At 43.1% G+C, this 17,795-nt stretch overlaps 1 protein-coding gene across 1 annotated transcript; it reads left to right on the top strand.

Annotated features, from left to right (window-relative positions):
- Nucleotides 1-5,321: 5,321 nt before the first annotated feature.
- LOC125440485 (patched domain-containing protein 3-like) lies at nt 5,322-13,533 on the top strand. The gene is made up of 4 exons (XM_048510316.1): nt 5,322-6,266; nt 7,348-7,469; nt 9,728-9,873; nt 9,993-13,533. Exons 1-4 carry the CDS (start codon nt 5,502-5,504, stop codon nt 11,606-11,608), a joined length of 2,649 nt encoding a protein of 882 aa, XP_048366273.1. The 5' UTR covers nt 5,322-5,501; the 3' UTR covers nt 11,609-13,533.
- Nucleotides 13,534-17,795: the final 4,262 nt, after the last annotated feature.

Genomic DNA, 17,795 nt, shown 5'->3' with positions numbered 1-17,795 from the left:
ACCTCCAGCAGGTCCTGCATGCACCCACCACTCTGCCCTGCTCCAGCACCTCTGCCGTACCCCTCTTCCTCCCCCCCACCCGCTCAAACAGGAACCAGCCAGGTCTAGCCTCCAGCAAGTCCCATGTGCACCGCTCTGCACCACTCTAGCATCTCCACCTCCTCTGCCTTCCCCCCGCCCCCCCCCCCCGAGTCCTCCCTGCTCACCACAGTGCCTAGCAGCCCAGGCCAGCCTAGATGTGGGGGCGGGAATTATTTTCCGCTTCCCCCACATGACGAACACTGTGTGCACGTGTCCACAGAGAGGGCTCTGAGTGCCACCTCTGGTATGCGTGCCATAGGTTCACCATCACTGATCTAGACATTCCTTTCCTTACCTAGTTTTGCTCTGGAGTGTATGGGATTGTAAATTGTTCAGTTAAAGAATTCCTCATCTTATGTCCCATGGATTCCCCTCCCTTGCCAGTAGCTTTCTTTGGAATCTGTTGCTGGCCATTTCTACTTATGCTTCAACATTTTCCAGCACTCATCTTTTGTCTTTAATTAGGTAGGTAATAATTTATCTTGAACAATCATAAGTAAAGATTACCACACGGGGTAGACATTTTTATCAGTGTACAAATATAACTATGTATCACTGCATTTTGTTCGTGCCATGATGTTCGTTAAAACTTGGCCTGGTTCTTTTTACTTTGATGTAGCACAAACACTTCTCTTCATCAGCACATTTCTCATTTGCATGCCTTTGGTTAAATTCTGACTCTCATCTTCACTAATGATATAATTGTCCTTATGCCCCAACCCCCAGTGTTATATATCCTGGAGCAATTTTTGTGATGGCATTGTTTTGCAAAGATACTTTCTATGTATAAGATTCAGGAGAATACAACTCTTCATTTACCATCACAGTTGCAATTAATTCACCTTCTCTCTGATAAAACACCTGTCTCAAAAAAATGAAATCATCCCTTTCTTGGCCTGTGTACTTACAGAGATAAGGTTATTCACCAGCATTGGCACATACAATTAGTAACAAGGACATCTTGCATCTGATTGTTCCAAAACCAATCTCTTCTGCCCAGATGACATTCTATCTGCAACATTTAATTTGTCTTTATTTTGTTCATATCACATTCCAATAAAATTTTATGACACCTATGTGAACTAGTTCAGGAATCAGTGAACCAGACACCACTTATGTGCCTTTTGGTGATAATATAAACCCTTGTTCCCTAACTTTAATAGGCAGATTTTGCTACTGTCCGCTCTTGCTTTGGGAAAGCCCGTCCCCTCTGGTTAATGCCTATGGGGCAATTTCTCATAAAATGGCCTAGTCTCCCACAAGAGTGGCATGTTCTCTCGCCTTTATCATTTATATATTAGAGACATTTGGATACCCTCTGATCTCTTGAAATCTCTTCCAATGAATTCTTTCTCTAATTGATTGATGTTGCTTTGCAGGAACAGTATAAGTTATTTTCAGCCTCAATGGCACGGACAATATTCGCATTTGATTCTGGAAGGCTGATTAACAAAAGCATATGCTCATCTGAAATTTCCTTTCCTGAGACTCTCTCAACTGTTTAGCTAAATTTAGCCTTCTGTCAAGATGTTTCTGGAGATTTTTTTCACTTTCTTGCCTTCTACTACTAAACAGCTAAACAACCCTTTCTGAAGATACATTTGGCTCTTTGATGAGGATTCCACGTGCAGCCTTTGTAATTCCGCCCATACAGATATGCCAGTTGGCATCTTAATGACTGTTTTGGCCTTCAGTTAAACCTAACATAATTGCACCTCTTGCTTGTTTATTTTGAGAGTTCCACACCGGCTGATGCTTTGCATCTTAAGTTGGTTGCTTGTCAGTCTGGGTAATAATCCACAGACTTTTTACAATTCGATGGGTCTTCATTCTTTCTCTCCAAATTTGAGAGTTGCTCTCTACGAGCCTATCTTGCCACTATGCTGAGAACCATATTCTTTCGCCATCTTCATTCCTTTGTTCTTGCCTGCTTATGCCTTCCTGGCACCTGAGAGTCCCTGGCAATCTTTCTACCTTTAATCAGACATGTACTTAATCTGGGTCACCATAATCCCTGTCGGCAGAGTAAATAAATAGCATAGTAAAAGTGCACAAACTGATTACAGTGTAGATAAAGCTTTATTCAGGAACTAACATACTTATAGTAAAGAGAGATCAAGATGGGAGTCCTAACTACACAATTAGTTGAGAGAACAGACAGAGACTGAGTGGAATTTCCAAGAAAAATCAGGATATTGCTGAAATAGTAGCAGTCTGGAGACAGATGAGGAATGGCACGTAAAAGGTCAGAAGGTGCTCACATCACTATCATCTAATTGTCTTGCTGCCCCTACAGGGTCTTGGTTGTCCCTGTAGTGGTTAAGAGCAGGTGGATTCTAATATGGAGAACTGGGTTTGATTCCCCACTCCTCCACTTGGGGGCAGAAGCTTATCTGGTGAACCAGAAGTGTTTCCGCACTCCTACATTCCTGCTGAATGACCTTGGGCTAGCTAGTCACATTTATGCAGAACTCTCTCAGCCCCACTTATCTCACGGGGTGTCTGTTGTGGGGAGAGGAAGGGAAAGGAGCTTATAAGTCATCTTCTCCTTACAGGAGAGAAAGGTGGGATATAAATCCAAACTCTTCTTTGTTCCCCAGATCTTGCCTATTCCAACACTTTTTGTTAGAGACAGTGAAGGAGGGTTGGCTGTTCTAAAATGACTGGGCATTCCCAGTTCTGCAGAGGCACAAAGGCCTGGGGTGAGGGTTGAAATAACTTTCACAGTTGTGCTCTAATTTACAATGGGGTTGCTGGTATTTCCTTGATTCTACTCCTTGGAAACCCTCCAGGCAGCCTCATGCCACAGTCCCCTTTGTGTGGCACTGGTTGAGACTGATCTGCCTTTGATGTGGGGTACCACCATCAATAACCACAGCTTTATCACTGATTAGGTCCTACCTGGCCAATGGACTATGTGAGGCTTGTTTACAAAATGCCTCACAGTCGATGGCCACCGTATTGGCTGCCAGTGCCCATGCCCCCAGTACACTGCTGAGGTAGTTTGGCATGTGCCAGCCTCGACTGGGATGAGTGGTTTACACAACATTCATGAATATATTGTGACCCAGGAAAGTCAGTTATAAAAATTGTGGTCTTCTGCCCACCTTCTTTTCTGAAAATGGACCACACCTGCCATCCTTGGCCTCTGGTTTAAGGAGTGAAAAAAAATCCACATAGTGCCCATTGAGGGTACACTTCTTCACCTTGCAGAGGAGGCAGATACTGCAGGGGTCCTTGTGATCATTGTAGATGGCCGAAGCAAAGAGGGCTGCAAAGACTCGGCTATCAGAAGCAGCAGAGAATAAATCACACTCTGCCAATGGTCAATGAGTATCAGGGATCAGTGATAAGCTCCGTCCACCAATCTTGGATTTTTTTTTAAATAAAACATTATCAGATGAGCAGTGCAGAAGATCTTTGGCTGGACCAATTATGGGGATTACTTTCGCCAGTTCTCCCAAGGGAGCAACAGATCTAGAAACCATACGCACAGATGACATGCAGCCACCAAGCTGTAGAACATTTGTGGTATCTATTTACTTTATCCATTTATACTCCTTCTTTCTCCTCGATGAAGACGCAAGGCAGCTTAAATGATTCCCTGTCCCGTTTTATTCTTCCAACAACAGCCCTGTGAGTTGGTTAGGCTGAAAGTGACTGGCCCAAAGTCACCGAGCAAACTTCCATAACAGAATGGGGATTATAACCTTCCCTACTTTTTCCAGAGTTACGATGACAGGAGGACAGTTCTCTCAAAAATATTTCTAGTTTTAAATCTTAACTCAGTGGGAAATGAATTTTTGTTTTCCCCTTGTACCTTCTGATTAAGTAAATGTTTACTCGATATTTAGGATTTGAGCCTGAACTTGATTTTGCTGACCAGAGGAAGCTTACCTGTAAAACTAGACTTTCAAATTAGCAGCTGAGCAGAGCATCCTTGTTTTAAAAACAAATATAAGATCTCCTCATTTCTACTTGAAAGCAGTTGTCAGTTGGTTATTTGCCCCCATTTAGCGTCAACTGCCCATTTCCGCAGATTAACAGATAGGATTTTTTCTCCCACCCAGTCAGCAACCCTAATTGCAGCTTTGAACATATGAAACTGCTCTTGGGAAGGGAGGCCCTTGAGAAGGAGTCGAAAATATGTCCAGGCCTTGGGCCTGTAATGGTAGCGCACAGCACAGCAAGCAGTACAACACTCAAGAAGAATCCGTTTACAGGTCATAGAGGCAGAATACAAAGACCCACACATGTATTTTTCCCCTCATCTACATGACAGGATATGCCTGATCTGATCTGATATGCCTACAGAAGCCTGTATCAGATTCAAACTGGTAGCACTATTTAGGCTAAAAAAAACCCCTGTAGTTGTGGACCTCTGTTGCTCAGCTCAGTCACACAGTTCACAGTGGAGGGCCTTGGGCCTGTCACATTTGGCTTACTTCACCTCTCAAGACTATTGTGAGAAGGGGACAGGAAGGAAAACCCAGGCATCTCACATTACTATGAGATGTAGGAGAGCTGGCCATTTCACCAGCGCCAGAGTAGGGGGGGGGGGGGGGCATTTTATACACACACACACACACACACACACAGAGCACCCCATTCAAGGAAGCAGGGGCTATTATACTCATTTCCAGCATTGTGAAAGATAAAGTTAAAACGTACTTGACATGCTGTTAGTAAAAATGGGCAAGCCACAACTGAGGGGAGGCGACAGGACTGGCAACCTTAGCCTGGAGACAATGCAGGAACCGAACAGACAAAATTGAATTTACGTACAAATTTGGTAGACTAACTCACAGTCGTTAATGCAGCAAACCACAGTTTATGGTGACTTGTGAATGCAGTGCATTAGCCTCAAATAATAAAGCTATTCTCTTAAGAGAGCGAGAGAGAAGCATCGCAAGGCATGTTAAAGCGTAATAAGTGAAACTGCCCTTTGGCGGCGAGGCTGAGCAACGCTCTGAAGCGAAATACGTCCGACCTTAATTTATTCAGCACTCCAGGCACAAACGCGTTTGCTGCACAAAGAATGCCTATGCATGCCTATATTTCTTCTAACGTTCATTCTAATTCGCTGAATAAAATCTGCTCTTCGTTGATGTGAAACGCCTTTGTTTAAAATTGGCTCTTTTACGGATCTTTGCTCCCCCGCCTTCGCCCAGGCGAATGGAAAAGTTTACGCGTCGTCTGGAGTTCACTGCTTCCACTTTCGATTCTCGGCTGGTGCAGTAATGACGCCGGGTAACTCCGGCAACGCCCGGTTGCAGGAAAACTAATGCACGTGGCTCGTCGGACTGGAAAAGAGAAGCACCGCCAGGCAAAGCGCTAAGGGTTTCTTCGGGAGGAAGCAGCCGGCCGGTTTCTGAGCCGGGCGGGGCAGGCGGCTTCCTCCAGCAGAGAACGAAAGTGCCATGGCCGGCGAGGGTGCATGCAGGACGGACTGCGTGGAGCGGCCGCTGTCCCGCTCGCTGCGGCGCCTGGGGGGCTTGGTGGGCGCCCACCCGTGGCCCTTCCTGCTGCTGCCCGTGGCGCTCTCGGCAGCGCTGGGCGCCGGCTTTGTGCAGCTGCCCAGCCGCAAGTCCAACGACATCGAGGCGCAGTTCACGCCCCGCTGGGGCCCCGCCAAGGCCGACCGGCGCCTGGTCCAGGACCGCTTCCCGACGCGGGACTCGGAGCGCTTCTCGGCGCAGAGGCTGACCACCGAGGGCGCCTTCGCCTCCTTCGTGGCGGTCGCGGAGGAGCCCAGCCACACCCTCCTCACCCCCACGGCCTTCGCCGGGCTGCTGGCGCTGGACGCAGCTGTGCGGGGGCTCAACGCCAGCGGGCGCACCTTCGGCGAGGTGTGCGCCCGCACCGACGGCTCCTGCGCCAGCCCCAACCCACTGATCAGCGCCGTCGGGGACGACCCGGCACGCATCGAAACGCTGCTGCCCGGCCTCACCTTCCCGCTCTGGCGAGGGCAGGTCTACCTGGGCGCCTCCTTGGGGGGCGTCACGGTGGATGCTGGACCGGCGGAAGACAAGAGCCGCCCCGTCCGGGCTGCCAAAGCGATGCGCCTCTTCTACTTCTTGCAAGAGGACGATGCTGCGCAGCGCGAGGCCAGCGTGAAGTGGCTGAAGGCCTTCCTGGAGCAGATCCCCGACGTGCTGGCCTCCTTGAACCTCACCTCGGTGAAGGTATGCAGGAGGTAGCGGATACAGTATCCTGAGCAGCGCCTGTGACTTCCCAGAGCCTTTTTAAAAAAAATAGCTCCCCTTTTACTGGTCTGATAGCCACGCCATGTGGGTACCTGTCGTTGGTTCTGGATCCCTGCGGTGATGGGTCCATGTGGTTCAGAAGAGACTATTGTGATGTACTGCTCACCTTACAGGAAAAACTACAGGTGACCACAGTATAAAGTATCCCGTCCCCTGCCCAGCTTTTGTAATATTGATTTGGCTCTATTTTTCTGATTTCACTGTGACCATCAGAAAAGAAAGTTACTTTTGTAATTAAATGGGGAAGAAAGTAGGCCAGATAGTATCTACTACTTGCACCTTTTAAAAAAAATATATGTTTATATATATATATATATATATATATATACCATATATACCATATATATACCACACACACACACACACACACACACACACACACACACACACACACACACACACACACACACACACACACACACACACACCCCAGTGGTGGCGAACCTATGGCATGGGTGCCCGATGTGGCATTCAGAGCCCCCTCTGTGGGTACGCACACAGAGAACCCCCCCCCCCACACACACACATCTAGGCTGGCTGGACCGGGGCTCGATTATTAGCATTAAATCTAAGACCTAATTTTGGGGAAGCAGTGTAGGTAATCCTGTTAAGCGCTGTTAAACCCCACTGATTTTCATGTGAAGCATGACCTGGGAGCATGACCTGGGAGTAAGCTCGGTTGCTGGCAGTGGGGCTTGCTTCTGAGTAAACCCTCCTAGGTTCATGATTCACCTATCGGAAGAGTTGCACGGTTGTTTCAAAGCAAAGCCACTGACTACCACCAAGCTTACTCCCGAGTAACACACACCTCAAAGCCAACTGTTTTTTTCTAAACTAAAACCTCAGTATTCAGGTTAAATGGCCTTGTTGGCACTTTGCGATAAATAAATGGGTTTTAGGTTGCAATTTGGACACTCGGTCTTGAAAAGGTTCGCCACCACTGACCTACGCCTTAACAAAGATGAAATATATAACAAGATGTCATTTTTCTCCCCGGCAGGTGGCATATTTTACCTCGCTATCCAGGCAGGAAGAATTTGATGAAAATACCAAGGAAGCGATCCCTTTGGTTTCCGTCACATATACTTTAATGATATTCTTTTCGATTATGTCATGTTCAAGGTAATTGTTGGGGGAAGGAAGAATAATTATTTTTTTTTAATATTTTCAGTTTACAATTTTGTTATCATTAAGCCAGAATGGCGTTTCTGCCCATTATAATAATAACATGTGTAAGGTATCTTGAACAGTACCAAAAAAAATGTAGGAACTGGCATGTAGCCGTCATCTTGTGGAAAGCAAACAATGAAGTTATAATGGAATAATTTTAATCATAAATAGTTTAATTCTTAGGTGCATAATCTGATCCTGAAAATACTTTTTTTTTTTTTGCTCATGGTAATTCTTAATTACTTCAGTAGATGCAGTTTGTTTGGTTTGTGCATTATATCATCCCCATTCACGAAAAGTTACTTGGTGAAACAAGAAGGTGGAGATGATATGTCTGTCACTGAAAGGACAAGTTGGGCTACCAAGCCTGACCGGAACACATGTCTATTTTCAAACATAGTCTAGACATGAATGGAGACTAGTAGCTTCTCTCCATCTCAGGGATTGACTGGGGGGGGCGGGGGGGGCGAAGTGGTGGTGGTGGTGATTATTTATTATTTATTACTCATTACCATGACTTTTGACATTTGTTAACAGTCTGGTGTTGAAGATGTTATTTTATTGTTTGATTGTTTTAATATTGTATTGATATTTACATTTTAATACTTTTAATTAGTATATAATTGAGTTTATGTTGTGACCCGCCCTGAACCCTGCAGGAATAGAGCGGGATATAAATTCAATCAATAAACAAATAAGTCAATTTTTCTGCCTTACGTTAGAAGTAAGTTGCAGATCAGGGGTCTCCAACCTATGGCCCTCCAGATGTTTATGGACTACGATTCCCATCAACTCTGCCAGCTGGCCATGCTGGCAGGGGCTGCTGAGTTTTGTACTCCATGAACATCTGGAGGGCCATAGGTTGGAGACCCCTGTTGCAGATGTTTAAGCAGGGGGTGAACGTGCGACTGGATTTCCTGCTTCATTGTAATGGAATAAGCAGGGATTGCTTCGTGAAACATGGTGTATTGCCTACCTCACCAAAGGAATTGCCTTGGATGGCCCTGTCTAGCCTGGTTTTATTAGATCTCAGAAGCTAAGTAGGGTTGACCCTGGCCGGCATTTGGATGGGAGACAACCAAGGAATACAAGGGTTGTTATGTAGAGGAAGGCAATGGCAAACCACCTCAGTTGATCTCTTGCCTTGAAAACCCTACTGAGTTGCCATAAATCAACTCACACTCACATAAATGGCAACTCACATAAATTGCACTTACACAGCAGGATAATTAATAGCGTTAAGGAAAGTACAATCATAGTATTCTAGGCGAAGGAGTACCAGGAACCAAGAAAGGAGGCCAAAGCCCCCCCACCCCCACCCCAAAAAAACCTGCATGGAGATGGAGCCCAAAATGCAGCATATATAATTATCTGACTTCCAGAAACTCACCTGACAGAATAAGGTCTGTGTGTACCTTAAGGCAGTATTTCCCTTTGACTCAGTACATTTATAAGGCTCTCCGTCTCCATTTATAAATCTGCTCTTTTACATTTTAAATTATGCCAGTTATAAAAAAATGCCTTTCATGTTCAACAGCTGCAGGCATTACTCAAGGGTAAGGGAGGTTTGAATCCTGGATTGCCCAAACTAGCCCAATCTTGTCAGCTGTTAGAAGCTAAGCAAGGTCAGCCCCCGTTAGTACTTGGGTGGGAAACCACCATGGAAGTCCAGGGTTGCTATTGCAGAGGCAGACAGTGGCAAAACAAATCCCCATATAGCAAAAGTGGGGTTATCCACTGTTTTAGCCCTTTCAAGGGAGAGCAGGCAGTAGTATGGCAGGCTCCATGTTTAACTGGCTCATGGGAGACATTGGTGACCAGGATCCCTTGCTCTCTTTTCCTATTCTGCCAGCCAGCTGTCTGGCAGATGGGAATTTAGAATACCAGGACACGCCTTGACCTTTAAATCCTCTGGGACCTGTCTCCCCCTCCTCCTCTGCAAGCTCTTGTGCTGTGGATGAACCCATTTGGTTAACCCCAAGCTTTTACTTCTCTGTTCTGTATTTCTTTTCTCTGGCCAGTTGGTTGTAGTTGAAATAGGTTACGTAGAAGGACTATCGAAGGGCAGAGTTGCTATCCTTTTTGCAAATATTAAATAAGGGTGTCTGATGTTTTGTATGTGCATAATATTTTATTTCAAAAAGCATTACTCTCTTTTTGTCGAGAGGGGGGTTGTAAACTGGAGCTCATGCCGTGAAACTCTTTTACAGGTTTGATTGTGTACGAACAAAAGTGTGGATCGCAGCCTTTGGGGTGTTGTCGTCGGGCTTGGCCGTGGTCAGCAGCTTTGGATTATTGCTCGTTTGCGGTGTGCCTTTTGTTATCACGGTTGCAAATGCACCATTTCTTATACTTGGTAAGCTTGAGCAAAGGCATTACTAATTACTAAGACAGTTCTTCTTTGGTATTGTTCCTTTTTCATATACCTGTGCATAGTATTTGGGCAGTGATCGACATGATTTTATCTCTCTTCAGGGGTTGGTGTTGACGACATGTTCATCATGGTGTCCTGCTGGCAACAGACTAAGGTCAAGGACAAAGTCAAGGATCGAATGGCTGCCACCTATGCAGGAGCGGCTGTGTCTGTTACCATCACAACTCTTACTGACGTTTTAGCCTTCTACATTGGCATCGCAACGTCCTTCCCATCGATTCAGTCCTTTTGCATCTATACAGGAACAGCCTTCATCTTCTGCTACATATACAACTTGACATTTTTCGGAGCAGTCCTTGCTCTAAATGGTAGAAGAGAAGAAAGCAACAGACATTGGCTCACATTCATGAAAGTGCCAACAGAAACCCAAGAGTCTCGTAGATCTGCTTATAATATGTGCTGTGTGGGAGGATCTTATAATGAATCCACTGGGGCAGAATTTGAGCACCCTATGAATGGATTCTTTAGAAAGCATTTTGGTCCTTTCCTTATGCAACCCTGGACCAAGGTGTTTGTGGTAGTCCTATATCTTGTATACTTAGGTAGTAGTATTTATGGGTGCACTCGGGTTAAGGAAGGTATAGATCTTCGGCATCTGGCAAATGATCGTTCTTATGTCATTAAGTATTACAACTGGAGAGATAAGTATTTTGAAGAGTATGGAGAAAGGGTTATGGTCATTGTTCCTGAAAGCATACCATATTGGAATTCAGCTGTCCGTGCAGATCTTGAGAACTGCATGGAGTTGATAGAAAATTCAACCTATGTAGACAAGTATTTATCAGACTCGTGGCTGAGATTGTATGTAACAATTGCCAACAGAATATCTTTGAATATAGATAATCGTAGTTCCTTCACTGGTAATTTATCTATTTTGTCCAGAGTAAAACCAGAATCCCAGTGGGATGTAAACTTTACTGACCTGGAAATATCAGCATCCCGTTTTTTCATACAGATAGTTAATGCCACTACATCAGTTGATAAGAAAAATTTTTTAGAACAACTGAGAGACTTTGCAGCAGGCTGTAAGGTACCGCTAATAGTTTATCATCCAGCTTTTATATACTTTGATCAATACCTTGTGATAGCTCAGAACACCATTCAAAACATTCTGATTGCTACTGGAGCCATGTTAGTTATTTCCTTGCTGCTGATTCCCAATCCTTTGTGCTCGTTGTGGGTCACGTTTGCTATTGGCTCTGTTATTGTCGGGGTGACTGGCTTCATGGCCTATTGGGATGTCAATCTTGACACCATATCCATGATCAACCTTGTTGTTTGCATAGGGTTTTCAGTGGACTTCTCTGCTCATATTTCTTATGCATTTGTTTCCAGTGAGAAGCCCAGTATGAATGACAAGGCAGTGGATGCTCTGTACCACCTTGGGTACCCTGTTGTCCAGGGAGCTGTTTCCACCATTTTGGGAGTATTGGTGCTCTCCATGTCAACCACTTACATTTTCAGAACCTTTTTTAAGATTATGTTCTTGGTCATTTTGTTTGGAGCTCTTCATGGTCTCGTTTTTATTCCTGTGTTTCTAACATTCTTTGGCTTTTGCCCCCTGTTGCCAAAACACCAGTTTGACCTGCACAATGAAAATTCCCACACTGTTGAAAGTGTTAATTATGTGAAAGGTACCTCTATGAAAATACTCTAAGAAGATCCTGGTCACCTGTAAAGACTTTCCTGCACATATATGTGTTCCTACCTCATTCTTGCCACCTGTCTTAATATGTCGGAAATGTAGTTGTGCTCTTGAAAATGGAATCTTTGCTTATCCTGAAAACCTTCATGCCAAGTGTACTCTTGTTTCTTAAGGTCTGCTTTACACATTTGCTTTATGGGATGTGTCTACAACTAACAAGCTGTGTGGCATAGATAATTCAAGTCACTGTTAGAATGCTTTCAATGTTAATTCTGAGGTCAGTGCCTTTAAATTTTAGTAGAAGCACTAGAATATTGGAGCAAGCAGAAGTATCTGTACATTCTGGGAATGGTTTTTCCCCCCAGTTATAAAACAGCCTGAATAGAATCTCAGCAAATAATAATTCATAAACTAGACATGTAGGGCTCTTTCGATATTCTATGAAACTTCTATCCCAGTTTTAAGATAGGTTGGCACAGCCACAGGATAAAGTATAACAACATCTACAACTTGACCTAACCTAGAAGCTAGCATTTTAGGGATCTTAATCCAGCATTTCAGGGAGATCGATTGATACAGATGCTTAGATTGGAAATAGGAACAATGACCGCCTGGTCAACCCGGCTGCTAAATGCATGAGCTTGGGATATAACTATATGTTTAATTCCCACCTGAGCCTCTTCCTGTAGGTACCTAAGATAGGAGGCACACTGACCTCCAACAAACTTGTAGGACTCCCCGGGTCTGTAGAAAAATCTGAAAACCTAAAAATCTGTGCATGTGTGGACAGCACACTTACATGCTAAACTAGTGACTGACTTCAGGATGTGCAGATGCTGCACTAGCAAGAGATGGAGGCAGCTGCTCTGGGACCTGGTGCACCACTGGTGGACAGAGGTGGCTGCTCTGAGCCTGGGTGTTCTACCTCTGGCCCACAGCACCTGCCTCTGCAGAGCAGTAGTGTGGCATGTGCACTGGCTCCGTCCCCCACCGTCCTTTGCCAGCATCTGCACTCCCTAGACCTGGCTGGTGAGGGGAGGCAGCCGCTCCAAAGGAAGACGCCAGCAGTCATTGATGGGTAAGTGGGAAGAGCTTCAGTGGTAGGGGGAAAGGAAATGAAGCAAAGTGGGGGGAGGTGATACACCCTCTTCACAAGTTTCTGGAAGATCCCCCCAGCTTGTGAACTGTATTTGTGACATTCTTTGATCTGCAAGTCAGATTATAGTCCTTCTGAACTCTATTTGTGGAAAAATTCATGAAATCATGCGGCAGGTCTATGTAATGGTGGAGTTTTAGGCCATTTATCATTGTCAAGGCTGCTTCTTAATGGGCTGTTAGCGTGTAACATTTTCCTTCCTGTAGGTGCCTTCAGAATAACTCCAGTGGAGGTATAATACATACGTGGTGATATTCCAGTGCTGAAACCTCTTTGGGATCTGTAACCTCTGCAGTGGAGCTCTGCTTTCTTGTTCTAGAATTGTAAGGGCTTAATAGGATGCGATAACTTCTGTCCAAAGAAAATAACCAAAGGTTTTTGTGATACAAGTAAAGAGAATGTCAATGACAGCCATTTTCATGTCTTTCTGTTCGCTATACAAGATGGGTTTTGGGTTTTTTTTGGTATATTTGTTCTTAATTTGTATGGATGGATGTTTTTAGGAGAGTGGATGTTTTTAGGAGAGGGTGGATGTTTTTAGGAGAGTATTTAGGACTGTGCTGGGAAGGTTTACTCTGAATAAAAGCACCTGTGCGTGTGTGATCAGTGATATGAAGTATTGTATTGAAACAGCTATTTAAAAGAACCTGCAACTTGCTCTGTAACTTCTAAGTAATACCTGTCTAAAGTTACCAGAAATGTTTAAAGAACCTCTCTGTAATATCAATCTGAGAAGAAAGATCCTGAAATTAAACTTCTAATTCTGTTTTACTGTTAAAAAGCCTCACAGTGACTGTCTGTCAAGAGTAAACCATTTTGGAGGGGAAAGTGAGATCTCACAGTACTAAATTTCCCCCAGAGGTGGCAGTGTGATATTGCCTGACAGGAGCCACCTCGAAGGGCTTGTGTGAGTGTGGGGTGTGTGCATCTGCCCTGGTGCTATTGCCCTTGGAGCTACACTCTCTCCCTCAGCAAAATAGAGGGAAAGAAACCATTATAAGGCAGTCGGCTCCCTTTTAGTGGTACCAAAAGATGGGAATCCTTTTTAGTGGTGCCATAGGAAAAGGGGTTCTGTCACACTTGGCTTATGATTCCTATCTCTGACTGTCTTGGTCTGTTGGCCTATAATCCTGCCCTTGACATCAGCAGGGTCATATCCAAGCCCTCCTCTTTCTGTCTTATGTTGGGCCCAGGTCTGGAAAGGTTGAAGACCACTGATGTAAAACTCTTAATGAGGCTGGATAATCAATACCAAAAAAGGAGGGGGAGTAAGTTTTTGGGGGGCACAATGGCAAACCCACATTCTCCATGTGCTATGTATTCTGTTGATCCCTAATAAAAATATTACAATAATTTATTTCTGCGACCTTCCTGCATCTGATCAATCATACTATTGCCTACAGAAATCAAGTTTTCAGATCAGATTTTTCATATTAGACTACATGCGATTATAGGAGCAATTATGTCCCTGGAGAACTGCTCACTAGGTCTCTACAGTCGTTATAGGGATTTAAATTGTTATTTACACTTGATAGGAGCACCAAAGTATGCATCATTTTATTGAAAAATATCCCTTATCAACGTTAATAAGAAAGATAAAGGTCAAGTACTGGGGCAATGTCACATCACAATGTTTACTAAGCAGATTGTGTTTACTGTGTGGTTTGCCATTGCCTGCCCCACTCATCTACACTTTATCACTAGCAAACTGGGCATTCATTTTACTGATCTCGGAAGGATGGAAGGCTGAATCAACCTTGAGCCAGCTATCTGAAACTGACTTCCATCGGGATCAAACTCGGGTAATGAGCAGAGCTTTGACTGCAGTGCTGTGGTTCATGTTACACCAGGGGGCTCTTTGTGTTAATAACATTGCATTAATAATGATGAAAAAATAGTATCTTAAAGCATATCCTTAATTTTGCCATTTAATCTTCTGTATGGCCCAAAATAAGCCTTTAAATCTTTCTGGAAGTGTTGTTTCTGTTGCTGAAATCTCCCCCAAGCAAACACAGAACTAAAATTTGATATGGCACCCTTGCATATTGGTCTGGGGGGGAAAATCTATATTCAGATTAAAAGTAACAGTTTTAAATTAAACAATTAAATAAAATCAATATAAAGATTTTGAGCCAACGACGTAATAATGCATAGCTTTAATACCCACAAAAGTAATTAAAGAATTTTTGCACATGACAAAATTAGTTTCATTTCACCCAAAACTTTTTATCTGGCTCGGGATAGTTCACAATTCTATAACATTCTGCACGTGGTATCAAATGCACCATTACAGCATTTCCAGGAAGAAATGGAAGTAGCAACATGTCATTGTAGGAATCACCAGAAACTCTATAGTTTCCCCAAAGTCTGTTTTAATTCAGTCTTGCATTTACACTTATTCTACAAGTATTAGAATTTTGTTCAAAATAAGAAAGAAAATCAGGTAGTAGCAAAACTATGCCAATGACCTCCAACTACTTCAAGCAGCCAAATTAGTTTTTTTAACCTAAAATGTTACAGATGTAATTGCTGTAATTGAACCAAGCATTTTACCAACATATTTGTGATTCTTCCAATCGGAAACAGGTATAGAATGCTAAGAGAAACTGCAGTTGCTGAGAATGAACACAAAATAAATTCCTTATGTAGTGAACTGCTAAATCCCAGAGTGTTGTCCTCATGATGGGATTACAAGAATGCTGTACTATTCTGCTGGTCTTAGTAAATATGATATCCCCAAAATGTTTTATTATAGGACAAATTTCATGATGCCCTCTGCAACATAGATAGGTTTCTAAACATACCTATGCATTTTTGTGGAATCAAGTACAAACACATCAATGTTTATTCCTTTGTTTGGACATCAACAGACTTCTATGCTCCGAAAAGAAGGTCTCCCATGGATAGGCTATGCACAGATTCAAATCTTTTTTGCTTGCACTGTAGACAATAGAATTATGATGACTGTTATACTGTGAAGACAGACCTCTTTTCCCTGACTAGGCTTGATTTTGTGAAAAATGCAGAAGGAGTTTGATCCCTGCAAATATGTGGTTTAAAAAGTAAATTCTATTTTAAAAATCACATATTTTTAGCTTTGTATACTACTTTTATTTAATTTTTTAAAATATAATCTGTATTGAGTTTAAAATAAAAATACATTTTGTAATAAAGCAAGAAAAATTATATACAAATCTATGGTATTGGGTAATTTTTACATTCATCCTTAATAGATTCTTTAAATGGTCAAACATTTAATGTGAAATGATTAAAAAAAGACTTCAGCTCTATGTCAAAAAGTGGTCTAAAAACCCCAAAAAGGAAACAACAAAACCAGAGAAAGAAAAATACCATAGTATATATAAAACTTACTAAATTATAGTATTTGCTTTACTATCAATAGCGTCTATTGCTCAACTCATAAACTAAATATAATATAATTGAATGACTAGGCTGTGCTAAACACAACTCATATTTATGTAGGAAAGAAAAGAGAGAAAAATGGATCACATACCTATATGAAAAAGAACGGAGGGGGAAAAAAGGAAAGAAAGCCATTATCTGTAGTCTAAAAATGATAGGATAGATATTTACATTTTACATTCAATAAAGGAAAAAAGGATTCCTGCAAGTGCATGCAAAACAGACAATACATCAAGTAGATCTGGAGAAGCATGGGAAGTTGCCAATGCAACGGTGACCAAAGTGCAAGTAGCCCCAGGAGAGGAGCTGCAGATGAGACCAGAGCAGCCCTTGACCCTAAGCCCTCAAAAACAAACCCTTAGCCAGTTGGAACCATGTAACTTAATTGACCTAGACCTTGAGGAGATTCAAAGCAAGACGCAAAGTTGTAAACGGTCCCTGGAAAAAACATGCCATCAATATTAATTATACAGCTTCCAATTCTAACTGGGTCAAGTACAACCATTCAAACAGAAGATTATGAGATTGACAGATATTCCACAAGGGTAGTGCCAAGCAACGGTTAAATCTTCTCGGAAGGCATATCTTGGGCAACAAAGAACTTATGGAGTATGCAGCACTGGAAGACTGTTTATTAGAACCAGATCCTTTGATCTGGTTCCCAATGACTCGCCCTCAGACGGTAGCAACGAACAAACCCTATTGAGGGGATGGATTCTCTCAATGGGGTGTGTATTTCCTAATTATAGTAATGGGGTGTTGGACCAACTAAATGAGGGCCGGATTGACTGATATTGCAAAACATCTGACCCCAATACATTCTCTCAGCCTTCCTATCTTGGAGATATAGCAGGTTGGAAAAATAAGGCCAATAACTCCCCGATTTTTTTTAACATTTCTTAAAGATTTTAACATTACCTCTGTTCCAAGAAACTTCTGGACCCCTCTCCCTATTATTGTAGCCCAAGGATATCAAGGCCTACTGTCTTCCTTAAGCTCATAAGTCTAATAAGATGGGAAGGCACCAGGCGGGTCTGGCAACGTCTTGGTAGCACAAGAATTGAACCTCCGGATCACAGAGTTACCAGTATGCTATCATTTTAAGCCTACAGGGCTATTCTATGTGAGGGCTTGATCTCTCCCTCCTAGTGGTTAACATCTACCTTCCCCACAACAGCGGATAGTGAAAACCGGCCCATTCACATTGATGTGTATCACAGACTAATACCTTGATAGCCTGAAACAACTATATCCTATGACTAGAAATGAGTGGTAGCTGGGTGACCCATATGCTTTCGAATTGGAGGTAACAGAGACTGCCCTGATTACACCCCTTGGGGCTTGAACTTGATACCCTTCCCCTGGTTCTTTTCTCACTTTCCCTAGGTTCTCCAAAGATAATAACTCAAATATAGCTGGGAAAGAGCTAATTTCTTTTGCCATGTACAGAACAATCTATGCATATTAAATGGACTTACTCAATTTAGTAGCTCTGGGAGAGGTCAACCTGCTTAAGCCATTAGGAAGGGGAGTAGTGTGGTTGATTATATTTTAATATCCCCCCCAACCTTTTGAATATGTAGGTGAATTCTAGTATTATTCCACCATTTAAGTGACCAT

The sequence above is a fragment of the Sphaerodactylus townsendi genome, linkage group LG11, assembly GCF_021028975.2.
Source record: "Sphaerodactylus townsendi isolate TG3544 linkage group LG11, MPM_Stown_v2.3, whole genome shotgun sequence".
In the NCBI taxonomy this organism is placed as follows: Eukaryota; Metazoa; Chordata; class Lepidosauria; order Squamata; family Sphaerodactylidae; genus Sphaerodactylus; species Sphaerodactylus townsendi.
This window is presented reverse-complemented; position numbering and strand designations above follow the sequence as displayed.